Raw genomic sequence first — 22,638 nt, forward strand, 5'->3', positions numbered from 1 at the left:
CATTTTCCTACCTCTGTTTTGTGTTGCCTGGCTATCATCTCCAAGATCATCTTCTCCTCCATAGGTTCGAATGGGGGATCGGGCATAGGAATGCTTTTGGATAAGGCTCTCCACACTTTCTCTGTGAAAGGAAACAACACACCATATCAATAACATCCTGAACAGCCTACTAATCCATTAGGTTAAATACAGTGAACATGCTGCCTTTTCCCTGTTCAGACCACAGCTTTCTCACACAGAATCTCCAAAATTACTTAACAAAAGGGTTACCTCCACAGCATGTCACTGGAAATGCCGAACTTGGCCTGCGGTGTTTTAACATTGCTTATCACCTCTTACCTGCGTGGTACTGCTTCTTCAGCAGATGAAGTAGAGCAAACTTCCCACTGCCTTTCCTGGATGTGGTCTCAGATGGGGAATATAAGACCAGCACTCTTCACAAATTTGGAAATGCAAGCTCTGGGGTTATTCAGGCTGAGTGACCAATCTGGGTTCAAAGAGACACCTGTGGTCCAGCTCCTTCCAAACAAGCTTTCACATCACACCTGACCACCTCATCTGGTGCTCTCCCATTTTTCTGAAATCAGGGGCAAGAGACAGATGTGTCTAGAGACAGCTCAGCTCTAACCATGCTTTCTCAGCATCAGAATGGAAACCAGTTCATAGCAGGAAGTCTACAGATACTACTGATCTTGTGCCATGTCTATTCTGGGAAGTTAGACGTGTCTGCCAGGCCCCCGCCTTGCTGGTGGCACAAAGCACTGAAGTCACCCAAACAATTTTTAAATAGAAGGAAGGCATATCTGCACGATAAGCCACAGCAGTCTGTAAGGAAGATCCAACCTTACACATTCCGAGCGCGTTTCCATGTAAGTAGGTGGCATGAATATGCTGAATATGACCTAGGCACATTTCCAAAATGGCTTTGACATTCTGTTCCCGTTTAAGAAATCTAGGTAGTGATAGCTGTTTAAATCTGCTGCTGGATGAAGGTTTTGTCTGAATTTACCATTCGGCCATTCATACTTGCTAATGCCCTTCGCTTGGAGAGTGTGGCTGTTGCAGAAATTCCAAGGAAAAACATTTTCCAAGTAACTCGATAAATCACAATGGCACATGTTTTTCTTTCCTACAGAAAGCCCATTATGGTCATTTTGTCCTTGGTCTATCACTGGCATCATTACTTATGCTAGTCTCCTCAGAAAAAAAAAAATAAAAAGGGGATCTTATCAAAGTGATTTACTTGTGTCAGGATTGGAAGTGGACTGAAAGCAATGGCAGCTCCTACATAGAGAATTATATAATTGAATTACTGTCTTTTAAGTGATTGAAAACAGTAGGCATATCAGGGCTATCTCAAAGAAGATTTTAAAAGAAAAAGACAGATGGCATTGTTTACATTATGTGCTGAATGCCTCTTGAAACTTTTTTTTTTCTGAAGCAGAATGTGAAATGCAAAGAATTCTACTTAACCAAAAAGACTATCTATCTCAAACAAGTACAGAATAACTGAATAATGGATTAGACCAGTGTTGTCTGAGTGACTTAGGTACCAGTCTGTAAACATATTCCTAACCAAAGAGTTACTAATCTTTAAAGGTCTGAAAAATATATGTGATTCAGGTGATTGCCTGTATTGACTTTATTTCTATTAAAGGTCTGCTTATAACAACAGACATTACAACATGTAATAATATTCTGATGCAACAGAAATAATGCAGGCCCTAATTTCCATGCAGTGGGCCAAATTCATCTCTAAAACATTGGATCCAATGGCGGTTTGGGGATAAACTCACCCCAATAAATTTACATTTGAATTACCTACAGGGATTTAAACCTAAATCAAATGCCCACAATTACTGCAGACAAAATTCCTTCCAGATGGCTTTGTAAGCTAGACAGAGAACTCTATTATTCTATATGGTTTTCTTCTTTTAAAGGAAAAAGAGAGGTGACTTCTTAGTGAACCTTAAATCTGAAACCAGGGAACTATGTGGTAGGTTTATTTATTTATTTTTAATGTTGTAATGTTGCAGGTAGTATGCTAAAGGTTTTAGAAGATTAATCTCCTTCATTGGCACAAGAAGCAAAGGTTTTTACGGCAGAGGGAACGGTCTAACAAGGAAACTTGGATCAGGGAAAGCAACTAATTCACAAAAGCAGTTCCTTTTGCACAGCTGGGAATTAATATTCAAAACTGTATACGCTTACCTTGCCCATCCATGTTGGTGGTTTACGCTATAATCACAACATGTCTACTAATTTTTCATTTTAGAGGGTGAGGCTGTGATTCACATCATGAGCGCAAAGCTTGGAGATTCACACCAGAATTTAGGCATCTGGCCCCCACAGCCTCCAAGCGGACACTCTTCTTTCCACATACAACACATGCTGCATATAAACCTCCAAAACAGACCTACGAAATGCAAAAGGCTGAGCAGAAAACCACCTAAGTGTGCAAAAGGAAACAAAGAAAAACAAGAAGTGGTGTATTTTCTCCACTCATGAAGTATATCTCTGAGTTATCCCACCAAGCACTGTTTCTTCCACCTAGAAAAACAAGAGCCAAAGTCTGCACTCAGGCCTCCCCCATCCTAGAGAAGTGACCTAAGTTAAGGGATAATCTTTCCTGCCCTTTGTGTTTCAAAGGAAAGGAGTGGTGGCCTCTGCACCATGCTCAACTATTTCATGCTCAGAGAACACCACCTGGAGATCAAGTCTTCTTGGGGAACAAAGCGGTTGCAACTCATCTAATCTATGGAAACGTGTGGAGTTTCCCACATAGCTTGGAAAGAGGAGGCCAACCTCCTCCAGCCTTTAAAGACAGAGGTGCTTTAGGACTTTCTCCAAAGTAGATGTGTAGGAGGAAGCAAAACTTTAACAACAAGATTTAAGTCACTGTCAAGTCCAGTTCAAAATGCAGGAACAAAGCTGGCAATCTGGAACACGGGTTCCTGCTTATACCCTTTTTTCAGTTGGGGACGAAAGGATTTAAATCTCAAAATCATCCCAAAAATTCTGCTTATGGAAGTGTGAACTGTTTAGAATATCCAGAATATGGTGCTCTGTAGAGTGGACCAATAAAATTTTTAAAGTCCCAGAATTTTATACTATTACTACTACTACTACTAAGACAGCAAGACATTAATTTAAACTTCTGGCTTTATAGTTCTGTATGCATCATCTTCAGATATCTCAATGTGGTTCAAAGGATGTATGGAAATAAATCTATAAATTACCATACAATAAACCAATATTTGCCATTTTATGATTCTGCTCAACAAAAAAAAATTAACAAGTGAAGAGTATGGTGCTTTTTAAAGCTTTCCTTTAGTATTTTTCAGAGCTGATCCACAGTAAACTGGCTGAAGAACAAAGTGACTCCCAGTTACTCAATGCTCAACTTCTGCACTTCTGTTAGTTTGTGATCAGACGCTTGTTATCTAATACTTGGACCTAACAATTTTTACCTTTTAATATATCTTAGAACTCCACAGTTTCTTCTATTAGCAATAAATTAGCAATAAACTTTGTTTTGAGAGATGACAAGCTGCCAGCTGGAAAAAGGAACGACATCTTCTTTCTGTCAAACTCTTTTGTGTGGTCTACTAACAATTTTCAGCCTTCCAGACTGCTCTTCAACTCACAGATATCTTGTAAATACCCAGAGGAGGGGAAAAACGCACACATAGGCATAATATATTACTACGATTAAGCTGTGCTATGTGTACAACTGGATAATAGTAGCAGATGACAGGCTGGAGAAGGGCAAGTTAGGGGCTGAAGCTGTTTGAGAAAAAGAAGAAGGAACCACATGCCAAATGGAGTGGAAAAAACTAAGCTCGTATTGGCTAGCACACCCACAGAGAAGATGCTGAGGCAGGACAAATGTGAGGAGAGGTAAAAGGGAAGGGGGCTCCGGCTGATCCCAATGATCTGTAATCTCACAGAAGCACACCTTGAGCCCAGCCCTGTCAATAAACCTCTGTTTATGAACGAAGCACTTCTCTCCTTTGTGCAAGAAATAAAACAGTGAATTTTGAACCAGGAATTGAAGGAAGCACAGGGTTGGGAGAATTTATCAATTAGCAAGGGTTTAGGGTGCACAGGGAGCATCTTACTATTTGGCAGGATTTAACCTCTTGACTGAAGATTTCACTCTTGTCCCTGCTGGCAACTGATTCCAAAACTAAACTTCCAGCTAGGGATGCTTTATGTCTTGCAGCTACAAGCTGAGTCTTTGGCCTTATTTAGTTAACAGTGCCCTGTATGTACAGAGTAGTCTCAGAGGATCAAAAGTAGATAGGAAAATCCTGATGTAACCGACAAACAATTCACTAACACTTTACGGACTAAACCCAAGATCTTGCCATGGATATGAACTGGGAGATGGCAGAAAACAGAGCTGACTTGGGAAGCAGCTGAGGAGTGAGGCCCTGCTTGAGGATGCTCACTTCCTTTTGCTGTCAACCCAGATTACAGAAGTTCTCTTGGGAGATGGTAAAGTCCCAGATTACCCTGAGCAGGATCTTTAATCAAGATGAAAAGAACAGTGCTTCTTTGTAGGTGGAAGCAGGCATCTCTTTGATGCTGCTTCTTGTCATTTTTTCTGCTCCTTTTGCTGTTACTCTGCTTCAGCTGTGCATTCACAGCAGCCTGGTGATCACCGTGACCCTGATTCTGAAGCACATGACCACGAGCCCTGGTGATATGGAAGGGGGCTCACCTGGCCACAACGCACTGTCAACACTGATGCTGATACATGCCAGCATGCACCTGAAGCTATGGATTTCCTTGAATTTGGCGGAGAGTGCACCCAGGGGATGGAGACAGGAAGCCTACCTTCTCCCTTTGGGAAGAAGGGGCAATATATTTGGTTTTGGCAGAAAGTGTTAGAAAAGCTAATTCAGAACTAGCTTGCTGGAGCCAGGCCTGGGTTAGTATCCATCTTAGATCTATAATATGGCTCCAAAGAGGATGAACTGGATGTAATAGGCAGGCACCCATTCCACTGGGAGCCAGATTCAACCTCCTTTGAAGACAACGTGCAAAAGCCAGACTGCAGTGAGAAAGAACAGCTGGCAGAGCCGGGCGCTCTGAACTCATTATCTTCTGCAGAAGTTACTGTCTCAGGAATGGCTGCAAGAGGCACAAATTTCAGAGTGGAGTTGAGCAACCTGTTAAGTGCTTTCTTTTTCCCCTTACTATCCAAGCGCTAGTTGAGAAAAAAGGTAAGGTTATCCTCAGAATCCGCACCCTATTCCTGGTGGCATGAGGTTTGGTTTTTTCTTACGTTTTTTGTCTTTTTCTTTACAAGACAAATGCAATGTTAATACAAAAAAATTAGCATAAGGAAAATAATAAAATAATAAAACTGACAACTATGTTTCATTCGCCTTTCAGTTCAACACAAAAAAAATACAGAACAGGATATAAAGTGTATGAATTATCAGTTTACAGCCTGAATGACTTCTTTAGTTCTGCATTTCAAAGGTTTCCTTTTTTTGTAGCTGCCAGTTAGTATGTTTGGAAGAAAGCCCAGATAACAGAAGACATCAGAAGTGAGGTGAGGTGAAGACAGATGGAATAAATGGGCTGAGAAGGCACAAAAATAAACTTGTCGGAAGTTGCACTGTAGTAGTACTTTTTTTTTTAAGGGAAAAGATGACTAATTTGTCCAAGACGCAAGTGCTAAAAACAAGTCTGTAAAAAAACCCAAAACAACAAAAAAAAACAAATCCAAACAACAACAACAACAAACCCAACACAGCAGGAGGAACAAATATATTTCCATAACAGCAGCTAAGAGTGAACAATAAACACTGTCAGAACCACCGTTCAGATATGACTTAGCCTTCATGTTCCTGTGGCTTTTAGTTGCTATTTTACACATGCACAAACATACAGACATATTAATTTGCTACATACAGTTGCTCTTATACTGATAGATGAATATTACAGGCTGACCATAGGAACTTAATTCAGCTCTGACACAGTACAAACCAAATCCTTGACCAGAACAAAGTAGCTCCATTCCACCGCTTAGACTAACACTGAACCACTTCCAACCAGGGAAGAACCAGGGCCCATCAGACTACATTGGCTCATGTGAGCTGAAGTTTAACTTGGCCCAAAAACTAATACAGAGCCACCAAACACTTTCACACAAAGTCAAAACTACTGGGCAAGTGCTGGATGGATGCAATACTCTGAGAATACATATGATTTTAAGAAAGAAGGGAAACAAGAATTAAATTCTGAAAAACTAAGTTTTGGTGATTGCAGAAGAAAGAACAAGTGTGTCTCCAAAGTGGTGTTTACTGGCACCCTGATGGCCATTCTGGAAGACCTTTAATATGCATGGAGGTGACGTAGCCTGGCTGAAGCCATGACATGGGAAAAGTAATGACACTTACGAAGAAGGAGCATGAGGTTATTAAATATACCCACTCCACTCCTCTCAACTGCAAATAAAAATAAGAAAAACAGCTATCTTTATACAGGGAATGAAAAAAAAAAGATAAAATTACATTTCTCTTCTCCGACTTGGAAAAAAGCACACACTTGCAAATGTTATATCAAAGCTCTTTCTCTGTATCTTTTTTCACCAACTATAGTGACACACTTAACTCTTAATGTAGCCAACCCCACAGAGCTCCACTTCACCCAGTGACTGCAACCATTTCTTTCTGACTGCCAGGCAGAGGATGAGAGGTGAGGACAGAGCAGTACCGTGAAACTGTACTGGAAAGTCACTGGAAAACTTCCTTGGGGGTGGAAACTGTGGGTCTGATCTGACATCATCCCTTCCCCTTATGCACGCACTACACCTGCACGAGGTGAGTGGAAAACACTAGCAAAATAAAACATTTTTATACCCTTTTGCACAAGTAAAAAGATAGATAACATAATACCTAAGTGGAAAATGAGCCAGGGTGTGAGTGCTTAAAAGCTTGGGAACTGAAGAGGTTTCAGCCAGCATGGAGGGCTTTCTGCTGGGGAAAAGGAACAGTTGCCTGGCTAACAGTAAGCAGAGGCAGACGAACCAGATTTGAAGGGATTGCTTCAGGTGTCTAAATGTAGGCAAGTAGTGCTTTCTACATGTCCTAAGACATCCAAGCCATCTGCAGTGGTCTGGAAGGGATGATGCAGAAAATACAGACAATCCATCTACCCCTCTGGAGTAGCAGCTGGAGGCTGGAGTAACCTCAGCACATCTGGGATGGCACCAGTGGCATTTAGGCACCAGTGTCCCTGGTGTTTCTCCCTAAATTCAGGACTTCACTTCTCCCAACCTAAACATCGGAGATGATCTCCCATGGCTGGTTGCTGACATACGCGGACCGAGAACTAGCTGAGGATAAAGGATCAGCTGGGGAGTTTGACTTGTTGGAGCACTATGACAAAGCTCTACTTAACCATGGACATAGGAGTAGGTCGTAGAGAGTATATATTTCTGCCTGTTGGTAGGGGGCTTTCAAGAGTCAGGGAAGTTCTTCTAGACCAGCAGTAAGCAGTGGGGATAGGGAGGAAGGCAGCTCTGTGGGGTGACCGGGGAAGGGATGGAAGAGAGGACTGCTGCGGACAGCACGTCATTAAGCACATGGCTTTGACTGCTACTTCAACAGGGCAGTGCCCATATCCGGGCATTAGCATCCATTTCACTTACAGCCTTGTCAGCCAGTACAATGTATTTCCACATCTCAGACATGAAGTTCCTCAGGGGAAAATTCAGAATCTGATTACCATGCAAATCCAGCTGGGATGCTGGGATGCAGTTCTCTTACTTCTCCCATCCCCCAATCCTTCCTTTCTCTGCCTAAAAATTACTTGGGTGTGCAGCTGTACTTTTCCATATTGCCTCTTGAAGTATGTATCTACCTCTCAGAAGCATTATTGGACTTTGCAGATGGGTATACTTGCTTAGTTCTCTTTAATAGTTACAAGTCCACACCCTGAACTTGCCTATCATATACTGGATCGAACAGACAAGCAATGTTCAGATCATGATTATGATCTGTCGATTCTTGTTTGATGATTATTTTACAATTCAGTAGTTCTGTGGACTCACACTCTTGAAACGATCACCTTTTTCATTGGATTGTTTGCATGATATTTAATTGTGATGGTTTTATTTATTTACCTATTTTTAAAAGACTAATACTTTACAACAACTCAAAAGATAAATTCAGGCTCAGGATAAAAGAAGTAATCTGTTGGGTTCTGATTTTGCATCCTTTATGGCTCTGGCAGTTTTTTATTAAGGGGAAACATAAAGATATTCCCTTAAAGCCTACCTCCACAGAGTGAATTGCTCATTATAAAACCTGCATTAGTCTTTTTCACGAAGGCTACCATTAAAAAAGGTCATGCTCATCCACATTACTCCATTATGCATCCCACAGTCAACTCCACAGTACGTTAAGCTCCACATTCTGACAATTGCTGCTATATGTTCAGTTTTTCAATCTCAACCACTGTGGGAGCCTTTTTATAATAGAGGAAGTGTAAATACCAAGTAAAAAGATTAAAAGCTGAATCAGCAACTTACCTAAATCACAGTAGCCCCAGAAAAAGTCTGCCCCATTGCCATAAATAGATTACCACAAGTAATGTATGGAAGGAGTTGATTGTGGAAGGAATCTCACATCCTACTGAAAATTCGATGTATACCAAACTTACCAAAGATTTTTTTAGTAGCTAAAAGCTTTGTGTATACAGCTATGAGTACAAGAAAACCGTTGTAAGGTATTTAGACAGGAATAAAACAAAATACAGGCACTTCAATAGCTTTGCTGTTGCCTACCTCCCACCATTTTGCACATTTCACTACCTTTACATATATTATTTTAACTCCATCACATATAACACAAACAGATTTAATCCTAAAGGCATTTGCAGCTTGAATTTCCTACATAAGGATCGTAAATCTAGAATGGGAAGCCTGAAATCATTAAAGTCACATATTTATAAAATCATATTCAATTAGATTAAAAAAGTGCAATTTCTGTCATCATGTCATAAAAAGATGTGTTTTTCTCTCAGATCTACTATAAAGAAAAGCTCCCTATATTGTTACAGATAGAGGCTGTTTTCAATCAGTTACAAGGAGCAATCCAATTACTGGATGGTTTAGTGCAGTAACTGACTCCAGACTAATTTAATTTCTTTAGGTCTCTAAAGATCAATTGATCTGATTTGTTTCCCTCCCCGAAGGCTGTTTAGGAAAAAGCAAGCTTAAATACCTGGAAATGAAATACAAAGCTCTGTACACTTTCACACTACTTAGGTCATTCGGAAAAGCTGGAACTCGCGATAAATGAGCGCTCTCTTGGCCCTAACATCACAGGATTTTTTACAGAAGACCATTAGGATCACCGCACAGCACTGCAGATCATTCATGCATGTGCTGCATGCAGGCCTGCTTAGGAAGCAGTGCATGGAAGGTATTTTTCACAGCTTCTAGATAACTATTCAATTTTCAAGAGCTGTGCAAACATGCATTTGGCCTGCGTAGTCTTTTCCCTGGCAAATAAATATTTTTCTCAGACAGGGATCTTAACTAAGTTTCCAACTAGACTGAGCAAGAGTCATGCTGTACTATTTAATGCATCACCTACCTGTTGTAATGCTTGTCGTGATGGACACCAAGCAAGAAATTCTTCCTGTTGTCGTATCTCACTTTGCTATTTCTTTTGCTTTATATCAGATTTCTTTAAGCAATTTTGCTGGTGCTAAAATGAAATCTATAGAACCAGTGGGCACTTAGAGAATGACATTCTCATCTGCCTGAATACGTTATGCTGGAACTGAATAAAACCCTTGGTATTTCTGGACCATATCAGATAACTTAGGCGATTCTCAAACAGCCTCTTACCAGCCCTCTTGTGTGTCACACTCTTACTATCTCAGTACTTGATGTGTTGTGCAGCAGATTTTGGTGGTTTTTAAATACCATTGATCCCTAATCAGGGCTAAGCTTTCCAATCTAAGTCAAAATAAGTCCTTAACCAAACCTGGACTCTCAAATCCAGAGTTTTAATGTCATTTCAATACTTTTCACCTTCTGTTTCTTGTATTTATTGTAAGTTTCACATTTGGCTACCTTATCTTTCATGGCAATGTTCGTGCCTAGGCTAGGCTGCCTGTCTCAGGCTCTGTTCTTACACTTATCAATAAACAAAAGGGCACTGCAGTTTATGCTCAGCATTTCTGACTCCATGCCATGTGCTGTTATAATAAGATGTCCTCTGAAAAATTCCCTTCATATCCAGCACCACAATAGTCAGTTCATCTGCACCGAGGTAACTAAGTTTTTCTCCCAGCTTATCTATTCAGACTCTCTCAGCCCTTGCAAAGCTGTGTCATTAGATGTCGCCTGTCTGTAAAACAAGGAAACTGAAGGGTGAAAATCAAAGTCTCTTCTCTTCCTACAGGTCCTTCCTGGACTATTTATTGCATACAAACCTGAGCTTTGGATGTTGTTTACCTGTCTGTCAATTTGGCCATTCAGTTCAACACCAAAAAATATACAGAACAGGATATAAAGTGTATGAATTATCAGTTTGCAGCCTGAATGACTTGTGTCATTCTGTCAGTCTGTCAATACAGCAGGTTATGCTACTTTAATTAAATCTGCTTTGTGGGTTTTTTTTCCATTTTCAATGAAGGCTTTCACTTAGGAAGCAATTTTTAACACCTTTGCAAGTGTGTACTGCAGTCCACAAGCTTGCTGTCCCCAAATTACTGTTCTTTTACCCAGTCACTCAAAGGATCACTAATGATCCAGTCACTAGTAAGGTATAAAATATACCACTATTTCCCATCCATGGACCTGCTTAGATTGATGTACTTTTGAAATGCTGTAAAGGCTTTCTCTAGCTGTATGGACATGACTTCATTGAGCAGTTTGTCCCCTATATGCACCCGTGAAAGATGATTCACAGATACATCTGGATATCCCCACACAGGAGCTTGGAGGGTTTTGGCCTCTCCAAACTTTCTTTCATGATTGTGTGCTCATAGGAAAATTTGGATGTGCTATATCCATCTCCATCGAGTTCTCTTCCAGCCTAAAGGATCCAGGCAGCTTAATTTGCTTCATTTGCCAAACTATTTGACACGATATCATAAAAATGTGACGTGCTGGAGAGCTACCAAGAGATTGAAGTTTATTTCCTACTCAACTGCGGGTTAATGCTTCTGTCCCTATGGCAGCAGTTGCTTATAATGAGCTGTACACACACAAAACTCAACAGTTTCCAGATAAAGTTTTCCCCTGATGCAGCCTGCAGTACAATTTTGGTGAAACAAAAATGGCATCTTTGTCATCAGAGGGAGTTATGGGATTCATCCTGATGGCAATAATTGCTGACTTCAGTGTCTGGGACTGCTGAAGTGTATTTTGGGAAGCTCCCCTCCTCTCTTTTCCACTGTGTGGAGCAGTGGGGAGCTATAATGTTTTTCACAGGACCACTGCCCTTGTTTCCCATTGACCCAATTCACAGCCCTCAATAGGATTAAATGGCATGATAAGAAAAAAGCTTTTCATTCTGAAGTTGTAAAACCAACCCTCTCCCCACTTTAAGAAGCCCCCTCAGGAAGATGAATATATCAGCCCCAAGTGGAACAGATGTCAAAACTCAAAACAGCTCTTTCTTCATAAAGTTTATAAGTATTTTTAAAGGAGGTGGAGGAGGCTTACTATATGCAACAAGATAACGTTAAAATGCACAGCTTCTCAGGAGTTGAAAGGATGCTTTTCCTACAAACTCTCTTCTCTTTATCTTATCTGCATGGAAAGTAAACAGAAAGTCCCCATTACCTCTCGATATCAGTGAGTCTGGAAGAGTCCCGGAATCCTTTAGCAAAAGGGTTGCTGTCAATTTTCAACTTGGTTATCTGGAAACACAGAAGGAGCAATGCAACATGAATATAGTGTTAAGGTATTGCAGCATACAAAGTGTTAACCAATCCATCCTCCTGACTTCACTGCTAATTTTATCCATGCTCTTTGTGTGCATGCGTGCTACTCTTGAGATGCTGCAAAGCTGGCGAGACAAACCAGGGTGTAATACACATATGGCAATGCAAAGACTGAAGGGCATAGTGGGCTCAGCCTTCATGTCACCCAAAGCAGGAGGAACCCACCCATGTACAGCATTACTGCTTCCAAATACTTTAACAGCATGAATCAGGTTGTCTTTTCCACAAGCAATGCACAGCACCCTGCTAACATCTGAGCCTCCTAAGTGGAGCTGCACATCACCTAATATGAGCCCAAACTAGGAGCCACTGCCTGCAGACCTGAAGAGTGCTTCAGTTCAGCCCCACTTCTTTTTTTTTTTTTTTTTTTTTTTACTGGGATGCAAATGTTCTCAGCCAGACCTACCAGCCATCACATAGGGGCAGTTTAACTGTTTTTCCATGGAAAGAGGCTGAGGAAGGGAAGGAGGGAGGAAAAATATGGGGAGAACTCAGATTTAAAGTGACAGAGCCTGAGTAAAAGGAGTAACCCCATTAAAACCATCACAGTCCTGGAAAACCAGAGATCTTGGAACCAAAACTCTCCTCCCTTCTTCAAATGCAGCTACAAACCTGCCCAGTGCATCCTGTCAGCCTTTCCATTCTGCCAGAGTAACCTGCTGATCAGGGCTCCCCTTAACTTTGCAGTGAAACTTTTCAGGCATAGGTGGTGGCTTCCACTGTGTTTTTTTGGCAGCAGGAAGAAAATATACCATTGCCCTTGTGAAATTTTCTAGCTGTCCAGCCAAATGAGATTTGGTGAATAAAACCTGAGACATCATTGTAACATTCAGATTTTCCAGCCATACTTCTTCCAAGGATTAAAAATAAAACTGTAAGTGGGAGTTAGAGCTTGACAAGGGACAACACAGGACCTGTCCTGCAAGACAGTGAATGCCACCAACTCTAGCTGAAGCCCATGAAAATCAACAGCTCTCAGTGTTTCATACTGAGTGGCTACGTCAGCCTGGCTTTCCTCAAAAAAAGCCTGTATTGAAGAGGCCTCAATCTCATTTGTAATAGCTGGCCCTCGAGACTCAGAAAGAAAAGGGATCTTTTCCAAATCCTCAAACAATCAAATGCTCTCATCAAACAAAGATATTTCAAAATGGGGTGGCTTCTCGTCCAAAATTAAAAGAGGACAACTGAACACAACTTTTCATTCTGAGAAAGAGGTCTTCTGGGAGGGAAACACAGAGAGGGAGGGACAGGCTTACAAAGACAAAACCTGAGTATTTAATACTGGTCTGCAGTATATGAACAATGTGCTGAGCGGCTGCTCCTGTCACTGCCACCCACCTACTTTGCCACTCTTGAGAAACTCGCTGCACCCTGGGGCTGCTGCCTTCCCTGCCCGGCATTTTGGGTCCATACAGGGAAGGGGAAGACCTCTCTGGGCAAGATCCTTGCTCTGAGGCACCTACGTAGGAGGTGCTGCAACTCACTGGTTCTTCCTGTGGGCTAGTCAAACAGCATGGGACCTCAGTGCTGGCTGAAGGTTTCAGCCTGTCTCCTCACACAGGTAGAACTGGTGGAAACTAGCCTGAACACTAGCCTTGTCACAGGACCTTGCAACAGCTCAGCAAGGTAGTTACAGTCTCATTCTACTCCCAAGGTATCTGTAAGTCCTTGACTCACAGTGGTGTTAGAAAGAGTGGCAGGTTAGTGCCTTATGTACAGTGAGCATTTTTATGGCAGCATTCTGAAAACTACCTTGAAAAAAGACAAGCTCTAACTAGTTCCACTGACTTAGATCACCAACACACCAAGCCAACTGCACTGCAGAATAATAAGGATGTCTATTCATCTCTTGAGCATATTTTCACCAATCAAACTTCCATTTTCCTAATATTAAAGATTTGGTATGACATCACAAGAGAAACTTTTTTTATCCACCGAAGCCAGATGAGACTCACAATCATTTATGGCCATATTTTTCCTGAGAGACTGTCTTACAAACAATCAGAGAACATCTGCTAGAAAGCATCTTAAAATGAAACCTGACCTACAATTCAACTCTGTGGCAGTGGTTTGACTGTCTGAATAAATGCATGCCCTTTAAATCTTAAATTATGAGATAGTTTGTTGAAAGTGTAATGTATTTAGCTTTTATCTAATAACCTCCAGAAATGTAATCAATCCCTCCTTAAAACAGTTCCGAAAGAAATGGCAAAAATGAAAAAAGGCTCCATTTTCATTAGTCATAAATAAAATGACAGCATCAACCTCTAGGGGTTCCGGAGATGTTCCATTGAGAAATTTTGCAGGACTCAATGTATGTGCTTTGGGAAGGTTAGTTTAGAAACATCTCTGGTGTAAGTATCATCAGTAAACACAAATCCATCTTACAGAAATAAATTCCAGGTTTAGCTGGTTTTGTGCCTGTTACTATTTTGCTGGTTTCTACAGAAAGTTACATGGAAAAATCTAACCACGTGTCCGAACATTATATTCTTGAGACTGCCAGGTACTGAATGTATTTTCTACAGCATTCAGATACAAACCTGAGTTTCAAATCCATACATTCTGATATTAAAGCCCTAAAGTGGGATGTGGGGTCTGTCATAAGGACTGGCATAATACTACCAGTATTATCTTCACAGCTTCCTTGGCCGCCTATGCAGTAGTTTCATTTTATTCAGAGCATTTAGAAATTAGTTACTTTTGCTTCATATTAACAAATGCAGACTTCTTTAAATAATCCAGCAGGTACATTAACTCTGTGATGCTGCCTGCCCACATGTTTGGACAGTACTTGTATTTTTCTTAACTTGGGGGAATTAGAAAGGGAAAGAGGTATTTTTTTTAAGCACCATAGTCATTAAGCCCTTAAAGCACACTCTGAATCACACTGAAGCCAACAATCTATTTCCACTGACTTAAATATTAAAGCCCTATCCACCGTCAAGCAGAGCCTCTGCTCTCCGATTGTTTATATACTTCCTAAAATTACTCATTAGCAATCCATTGTTATGATTTCCTCCATTTTGTATATATTATTCACTGGCATGCAAATTGAAATTCGAACATCTGGATGTAATCTGGGCAGCCTCTGAAAAGCATATCTCTGAGTGATTTCCCTTACGTTTGAGCCTTACAGCTTAATTAGTCAACTTTTTCAGCCCATGAAATCATCATGTGCAAACCAGAGTATCTCTCAGCTAACAGCTTGTGGAGTGAAAGATCACGGCAAGAACGAACAGCTCCTTAATGAGCTATAATTAGAAAAGCACTGAATGACAATATGAAAACAGCTTTGTATAGACAGAAGGGAAGACAAATGAAAGCCTCTTTCATGCCATCTTTGCTCCCATGCATAATCCTCATGGCTCTTTGAAGTTAGTAGTACTATCCATACACACAAGAATTACTCCTGAACATGGATTAGATTGGGCATGGTCACTACAGACATTGGCATGGAAAGGTAGGTTATATCAGAAAGTTTCCTAGTTTAGATTGAGGAAAAGAAAGTTTTCAGCAGGTTGGAATTTAGTTCAATCGATGGAAATTAGCAACTGTACTCACCAGTTGATTCTGGTAGGCGGTAACAGCGGTAAAAACTGTTTCTGGAAAGATAAATGTCCTGAACTCTTCCGATTTCAGATTTAGCAAAGAAGCTGTGTGATCCTTCTTCTTAATAATGTGGACCCTTGGCTGGTACTTGTGCATGGAGTTCAAAATGATCTGCAAGAAAGAGTGACAAGGCACTGTCCTGAGAGGGAGGTTAACAGGACCCTCGAAGGCTATAAAACCGTAGGGGGGGGGGAAGATCTAATTAACACTGCAGGGGAGACATCTGAGAGCTAACTAGCCAGGGGCTGATTTTCAGAGCAAACTCTCCAGCTCCTTCAGGCAGTTCCAGACAATGAAGGTGGAAAAGCAGGCATCCCAGGAGCTAGTTTCCTCTCCCTCCTACACAACTGTTGAGCACATGCTTTTTGAAGCATAGATACCTGTTCCTGCAGGTGAGGTGTTTTACATAAGAATTTGTTATTGCTAGCATGTGCCCCAGTTTGCAGGTGTCAGCTGCAAATGTAAATATGTAACACTTGAAAGCTCATGACCAAGAATCCACACTTGCAAAAATGTACAGGTGCAGAATGAAAACAGCCAGGAACCCCTCAAAAAAACCAGAAGAAAATAAAACCCAACCAGAAAACCACCACCACTGGCATCACAAACCAGCTGACCAAAACCAAAACTCCCCAGATCCTTCTACTGTGGCAAACCTTTAAAGCAAACTACTTTGTAGATGCTCTTCACCACAGACTACCAAAAATTAGGGCAAGGAGGGAAACCAGTACAGAACCCCCAGATAACCAGGGTTTGCTATTTTATCCTCCTTAATAATTGTTTGCAAGCTCCCCAAACAATTCTAAACCTAATGTACCAAGTAACCAATTTCAACATTCACCGGAGTCAAACCAAGAGTCCCATTTGCTTCGGTTACCACTGGCTGGAGGCTTGTTTGGCTGTCTGTAACCACAGTATTACAATATAAGAATTAAATACAGAGCTCGGCTTGCACCAGTCCTTGTTTTGGATATAATCACAGTCACAAGACTAAATTGGCAATGGTGTGGGTGGTTCTATTTTGCAGGGGCCATAACGACGTTACAGTCAGCTCTGTACATCTGGAATAGCTAATGTGCATTCCTCAGGAAGCGTTAACTTCAGCTGAAACACAGCAGAAGTGGTGCAGTGTTTCATGCTAACTCAGTCAATGAGAAAGGTTGCACGTCGCATTGGAGTGGAGAGCTTAGAGACAGCTTTGTCATGGCTAAAATTTCCATCAGCGTTTTCTTCGCTGCTCCTTCAGGTCCAAACATTGCTAAGACTCGCACTGTGACTTTGTGGGGGGCACACAGCAACAAGAAAGTCATTACAGTGATGGGGAACCATTGTCCTGAAAATGTTGCGTGTCTGCTTTTACTAGCTCATGTCCTTTCTCAAATCACTTCACCATTTTATGTATACACACACACAACGACCATTGACCTTGCCTTTAACATCCTTAGCACTTTTCCCTCTCTTTGTAAAATTTTGTCCTACCATCCTAGTCACTTGGGCTGCTCTAAGCAGCTGGAAATGACATTTTAAAGGACAGTGTGCAGATGGTGATGAGCTTACTGAAGGGTTGGCCCACAGAGCTCAGCGCTTCCCATTGCCTTTCATGGCCGCAATATTCACACCAAGGCATTACATCTGAGCAGCAGCCAAGTGGGAGGAGGAAAAAGCCGTGACAGAGCAGCTCCCACACATGCCCTTTCCTTTCACTCCTCTATGAATGCAAACTGTAATAAAGAAACTCAATTTCTCAAACAAGACCGCATAATCCTTTATGAAAGTTTCCTGAAACCAGAAGTGCACATGGATGACATCCCCTGCCACGATGCTCTACCCTACACATTCCCACCAGAGGCAAGTCGGGTCATTCAGCTACAAAACAAGTACTGAATGTAGTCAGGAGGTCACAAAAGACCCAAAGCCAAGGTTAAGGCCACTATTTCCTTTTTGTGTGGGTGTGTGTATGTAGTGCTCTATCTGCATCCCCACACAGGCTGCCAACGTTACAGTACTGGCTGATACTAAAGTCTGCAGGATACTGCACAAAGGTACCCCTTAATATCCATGCAACTTCTTACATTAGGACCATTGAAACAGTCTAAAGGAGTTACATACACAGGGTGCATCTCCTGAAGTAGCCCTTGAGAGTGGTCTCAGAGTCCAAGCAGTCCCCTACCTGCATGGTGTAGCTATCAGAAAATCCCTGATGCCAGCTCTGCGATATTCGTGCTGGTGTGCCCCAAGGGAAACAGCAGGTGCGCATATACTTACAGTAGCCCCCTGGCACATGCTTACCAGCAGTACAGCGTGGTCACAGGCCGCCAGCCATCCTTCGTGCTGACAGCCTGCAGCAGGGGAGATGACCAGGATCCGTCCTTATGGGATCCTGTTTGCTGTAAGGTCAGGCAGGTTTGTAGGCATCTGGCTCCCACTGGCTACAGGCTGGTCACCAGAGGCAATCTGGATGCCAGCTGCAAAACCCTTGAGGTGGCTTTGAATTCAGGAACTATGCTGTGAATGCGACTTCCATATTCACCGAAGAAGAGTGTTACCAGGCAAAGTTTGCTTTCTAAAAGCAGGGAGGTTCCTAACTTCTGCCAGGTTGACTTTAAATAAACCCCCTGGGCATAACTCCTTGTGGCTGTTCTGAAACCCCTGCTTTCACAGTTATTTGTTGGCCACATTCACACCTTTGTGTTTGCTTTTGCAAACTTTCATGTGTTTGAGTTTTGCTGCCATAAATGCCAGAAAAGCAATTACGATAATATATACAGTCATGGTTCACCTCACCATAAACCAGAAATTATGCCACCCCAACTAAATGCAACCGAAATTCCTAAAAGAAGCAGTCTGTGTGAAATCTGGAAAAAAAATCACGTTCATAAATGTTCCATGACCAGAAAAATGGGAATTACTTGCTCAGCTGTAAAAATCCAGAGATGGGAGCCATTTCCTTCCTCTGGTAAGGAGATCTGAAAGTGTTTCCATGGAGCAAGCCGTATGTCATGCACACAGAGATAAGGCTTCTGCCTGATGCTGGGGGAGAATATGTGCATAGCTATGGGGTTATGCATGCTGTTGAGGATACACAAGCAGAGATGCTTGCCAACTCCAAAAGTCTCAGAATAAGAGAAAACAAACAAATGCTAGCACAAACAAATGCCTCTCTTCTCTTCAGATTCCTTTTCAGGAAATGAACCACCCTACAAATAAAATACCACAATTACCTTAACAACCAAAACTGTCTTCTGGAGGATGGAGAAAGCAAGCAACTAGAACAAACTGGACTCAGGTTGGATCCAGCTTCTCTACCTATAACTAGTACTTAAAGGCATCTTTTAGATCATTAAAACTGCCTTGGGAACCAACATGCCTTATCAAACACAACTGAGATTTTAGCAGGTCAATTAAAAACTTTTTTTTTTCAGTGAGGAAGGGCTCTTTCAAACTGAAGGGAGAGGTTGCAGGAAGCATTTCGATTCTCCCCTTCTCTTAGTACACAAGAGCTCAGAAATGCTGTTGACCATGGCACAGTGAGTCCTCCTTAAAGGCTCCAGAGAATGAGTTTCTTTCTTAATTCTACTGAGCACCCAATGATGGTACTTACATAGCTTCAATAAGGCAGCACATAAAACCTGACACCCTAATTTGGAACATAAAACCCCACAAAATATTAAAAAAGGGAGTGCTCCGCGAAGGCATAAACACCTGCCATGCAAATCTCAACATGGGATCAAGCCTTCGGGGCTTATTCTTCTTAACTGAACATGCAAAACTTTCCATCGACTTCAGCTGTCCAAAGCCTTCACGTACAGAATGGGATCCACCTCCGCTGCTTCATGGAAAGTTAATTGGGAGGCTGTATCTCAAACCCTACAGATCATTTTCTCCCACTGCCTGTATTTGAGACAATTACGTCTTCTTGCTCTGTCACATGTCTCTGTTCCCGACAGCTTCTCAGACCTACTTCATTTTTATACTCGTCTGGGCTTCTGGGAACTGGACTGCTCCTAACTAGTTTGCAATATACTGCTGCGAGCCCTTTATTAGAGGCACACATGGCCCCTGTTATGATGAAAAATGCTTCTTTTTAAATGCTCACATATACTGCTCTATCATCACTCAGTGATAGAGCCCACAAATCTTCAGCTTTGCCCTTCTACACATTATGAAATAAAAGAGAGAAGGAAAAAAAAGAAGACATTCTCCGCTAGTCAGGAGAGGAACAACGGTGGGAACCAGATTCAAGAAAAATATACCCACAGACAGATCTTTACAAAGAATAACACAGAGGCATCTATCTGGGCTTTCTTTCCTTTTCTGGTTTTTTTAAACTACTTTTGTTGTTGTTTCTGGGATGTATTTTGAATGATCATGGCTGTGGTTCAATTCTTAGGTCTTGAAATGAGTAAAAATTCTCTTGCAGATGAGAAGCATTTGCAGAGAACACAGGTCAGACAAACGGCCACTGTCTCACACAGTCCAAACAGGCAATAAATGCCACACTAGGGGAGGGATTTCTGACACCGTGTATGCCACAATTGTTCAGCTTTACAGGTTAGTTATGCCTACATGTGCTTCAGCATTCAAAATCACTCTTCTCTTCCTGACACCTCGTTTACTAACACTGCCTTTACACTCACTCTTCTTAACTGCCCCGTTCTCAGCCAACAACCCTTTCAGATCCATCCCCTTGCTCCTTCATTCTTCCCCTGGAGAATCACCGAGCCCAGAGAAAATTCTTTTAGCTCTTCTTTTGCAATCTGGAGGCACTACCAAGCCATTCCTGCACTTTACGGCCACTTTTGGGGGAGGGCACAGGACAGACAACACTTTTTCTTACCACCTACCATTAGACAGTCAGGTAGCTAAAGGGGTTGCCCCCGCTGATGGAGCATAGTGGGAGCCCATGGCCAGCAGCTCTGCATCCTATTTACCAGCTTCCAGCCGCAGGGCTTGTGACAACAAACTGGTACTGATTAGGGCAGGGACCTGTTTCCTTTAGAGGCCCAAGCCCACCCTGTGGCACCTTAACTTGCAGATAGCCTACAGTTATTTCAAGGGCAGCTGAAGCACACTTATTTTTATAATTCAACAGCCTTTGTTTTGGTGTCGCACCAGTATTTTCTGCTGACTCTGTGCCCATGCTGCATTGAGTCTGGGAGTAAAAGAGCCCCTATTGAAGGACCCAACCCCAAGAGGTTGCCTGTAATGAGAGGGAGCTTCCAAGCACACATGGAAAAGCATGTGAGCTTGCTAAACAGTGCATGTGGCAGAGTGTACACTGCCATGTCACAGCAAAATGTGGGCAGAAGCATGACAAAAAGCTCCCCTCCTTCCCTTCCCTCCCATACTTTGATGCTCCACTCCACCCTGAACTTCTCTCCCCAATGGATGTGCTGCCTCTGATGGCCAAAGGAGCATAATTTGAACGCTTGTGTTGACCTGGGCTCTATGTTATGAAAAGTGAAAAAACCTCACTTCTGAAGTCACTCGTTTCTCGTCAGCAGAGATTAGAACCCAACACGTTAAAGCTTCACATAGCATCCTCCTCCACTGCGGTACAAAGGGCCAGCCAAGAAAGGTGTAACGTGGGGTCCATGGCAGACTTTCCCCATCGCAGCCTCTCGCCCGCAAGCTCAGCCCTATGGCACAAGCGAGTGATTCCTTTACCCTTTCCCACCAGGAGAGCTACTCACGTGGCCATGCTGATCCAGCTCGTTGTTGGTGAGTTTGACTTTTTCGAAGGACACCATCTGCTTCAGCAGTTGCTCTCCCGTGAATGGGGAGTCAGGGTGCACATACAACCTAAAAAAGACAGGGAAAAGGCCTACTCATAAAAAAAATCTCACCTCTCGGCTTGCGCATGGGCACCACATCTGTATGCAATTAAAAAGCCCGTAATATCTTGCTTTTGGGGTATGCGGTGGTTTCACAGGCATGGATTTCCTGAGAGCTTAGGGTAATACAGATCTACTACTCAAACAAGACACAAGCTCCCCCAAAGTAATGAACACCTGAAATACGACCATTAATGAAAGACAGTAAAGCAGATGACTTGAGTTGTTTAATTCACTGGGACGTAATGAAGAATCCTGTGTCAGAGTGCTAGATTGCTCTCTAACCATACCTATTATTTTATATAATTATCTAAAATGGAGACTTAACTAACATTCACCGTTGTGTCTTTTCCCAAATGAAAAATTGATCATGTCTTTGCCCCCAGCTGTACTAACAAGCACTTAAAATAACAATGACTACAGCTCCGAGAGAAAAAACATAGTGTCATTAGAGAGATAATGGGGGAATGCAGATAAAAATGCATTTTTCTTTATATGTAACATTAAGCTGTGATAATGATTTTAACCTGCACTCAATCACACATTAGCTGCGGTGACATCTGTTTATAAGAGGTTGAAGGCTGCAGTCCAGCACAGCGGTCTGACGTGAAAAATTAATTGCAGCTCTGTAATTAACAACCCACCACTTGGGAAATTAAGCAGAAGAAAAGGAAGCACAGAAGACATGTAGATACAATGATATATACATTATGACTAGACTAATTACAAGTGCCAGGCTATTTAAAAACAGTGATTTTATAGGAATAATGTATTGCTGAAAATGATTTAACTAACTCAAATGTTCTTTTGTGATAGTGAATTAAGAGCTGAACTAGACCTTCAGCTAGTGAAAACCAGACCTGTTCTGCTTTTGCCAGTGTTGGTTATCACTCGCTGAGGGCTTGGCTCTCATTTTGGGTGATGTCTTTGGACACACAGATGGATTTCTTCCATTAGGTGGGTGGGGCAGCGCTGAGATGCTGGGTTAGAAAGATAAACATTTGCTGTTGTTGTTGAGCTCCGGTCTTGGTTAGGCAAGAGGAGAATGGAAAAACCACTGAATGATGGGGCGTAACACTTTGATAGACTATGCTGATCCCTAATCAAGGAATGCCTGTACTAGAGACTCCGGGGAGCACAGCTTTGTTGCTCAAAGAGGAAGGAGATTTGATCCTGCACTCTCCAGTTTTGCCAGCATAATCCCCAA

The 22,638-nt window shown here is 42.0% G+C and overlaps 1 protein-coding gene across 2 annotated transcripts in view; it reads right to left on the reverse strand.

Moving 5' to 3' along the window:
- The window catches only part of TBX20 (T-box transcription factor 20), a 42,298-nt gene that overhangs the window by 11,193 nt on the left and 8,467 nt on the right, over nucleotides 1–22,638 (reverse strand). For both annotated transcript variants that reach the window (XM_069809310.1, XM_069809315.1), the window contains exons 4-7: nucleotides 21,291–21,399; nucleotides 15,550–15,708; nucleotides 11,825–11,901; nucleotides 12–121 (exon numbers count right to left, since the gene is read on the reverse strand). In XM_069809310.1, the coding sequence (XP_069665411.1) occupies nucleotides 12–121; nucleotides 11,825–11,901; nucleotides 15,550–15,708; nucleotides 21,291–21,399 (455 nt within the window). The remainder of the gene's footprint in view (nucleotides 1–11; nucleotides 122–11,824; nucleotides 11,902–15,549; nucleotides 15,709–21,290; nucleotides 21,400–22,638) is intronic.

The sequence above is a fragment of the Haliaeetus albicilla genome, chromosome 2 (assembly GCF_947461875.1).
Source record: "Haliaeetus albicilla chromosome 2, bHalAlb1.1, whole genome shotgun sequence".
NCBI classification, from domain to species: domain Eukaryota; kingdom Metazoa; phylum Chordata; class Aves; order Accipitriformes; family Accipitridae; genus Haliaeetus; species Haliaeetus albicilla.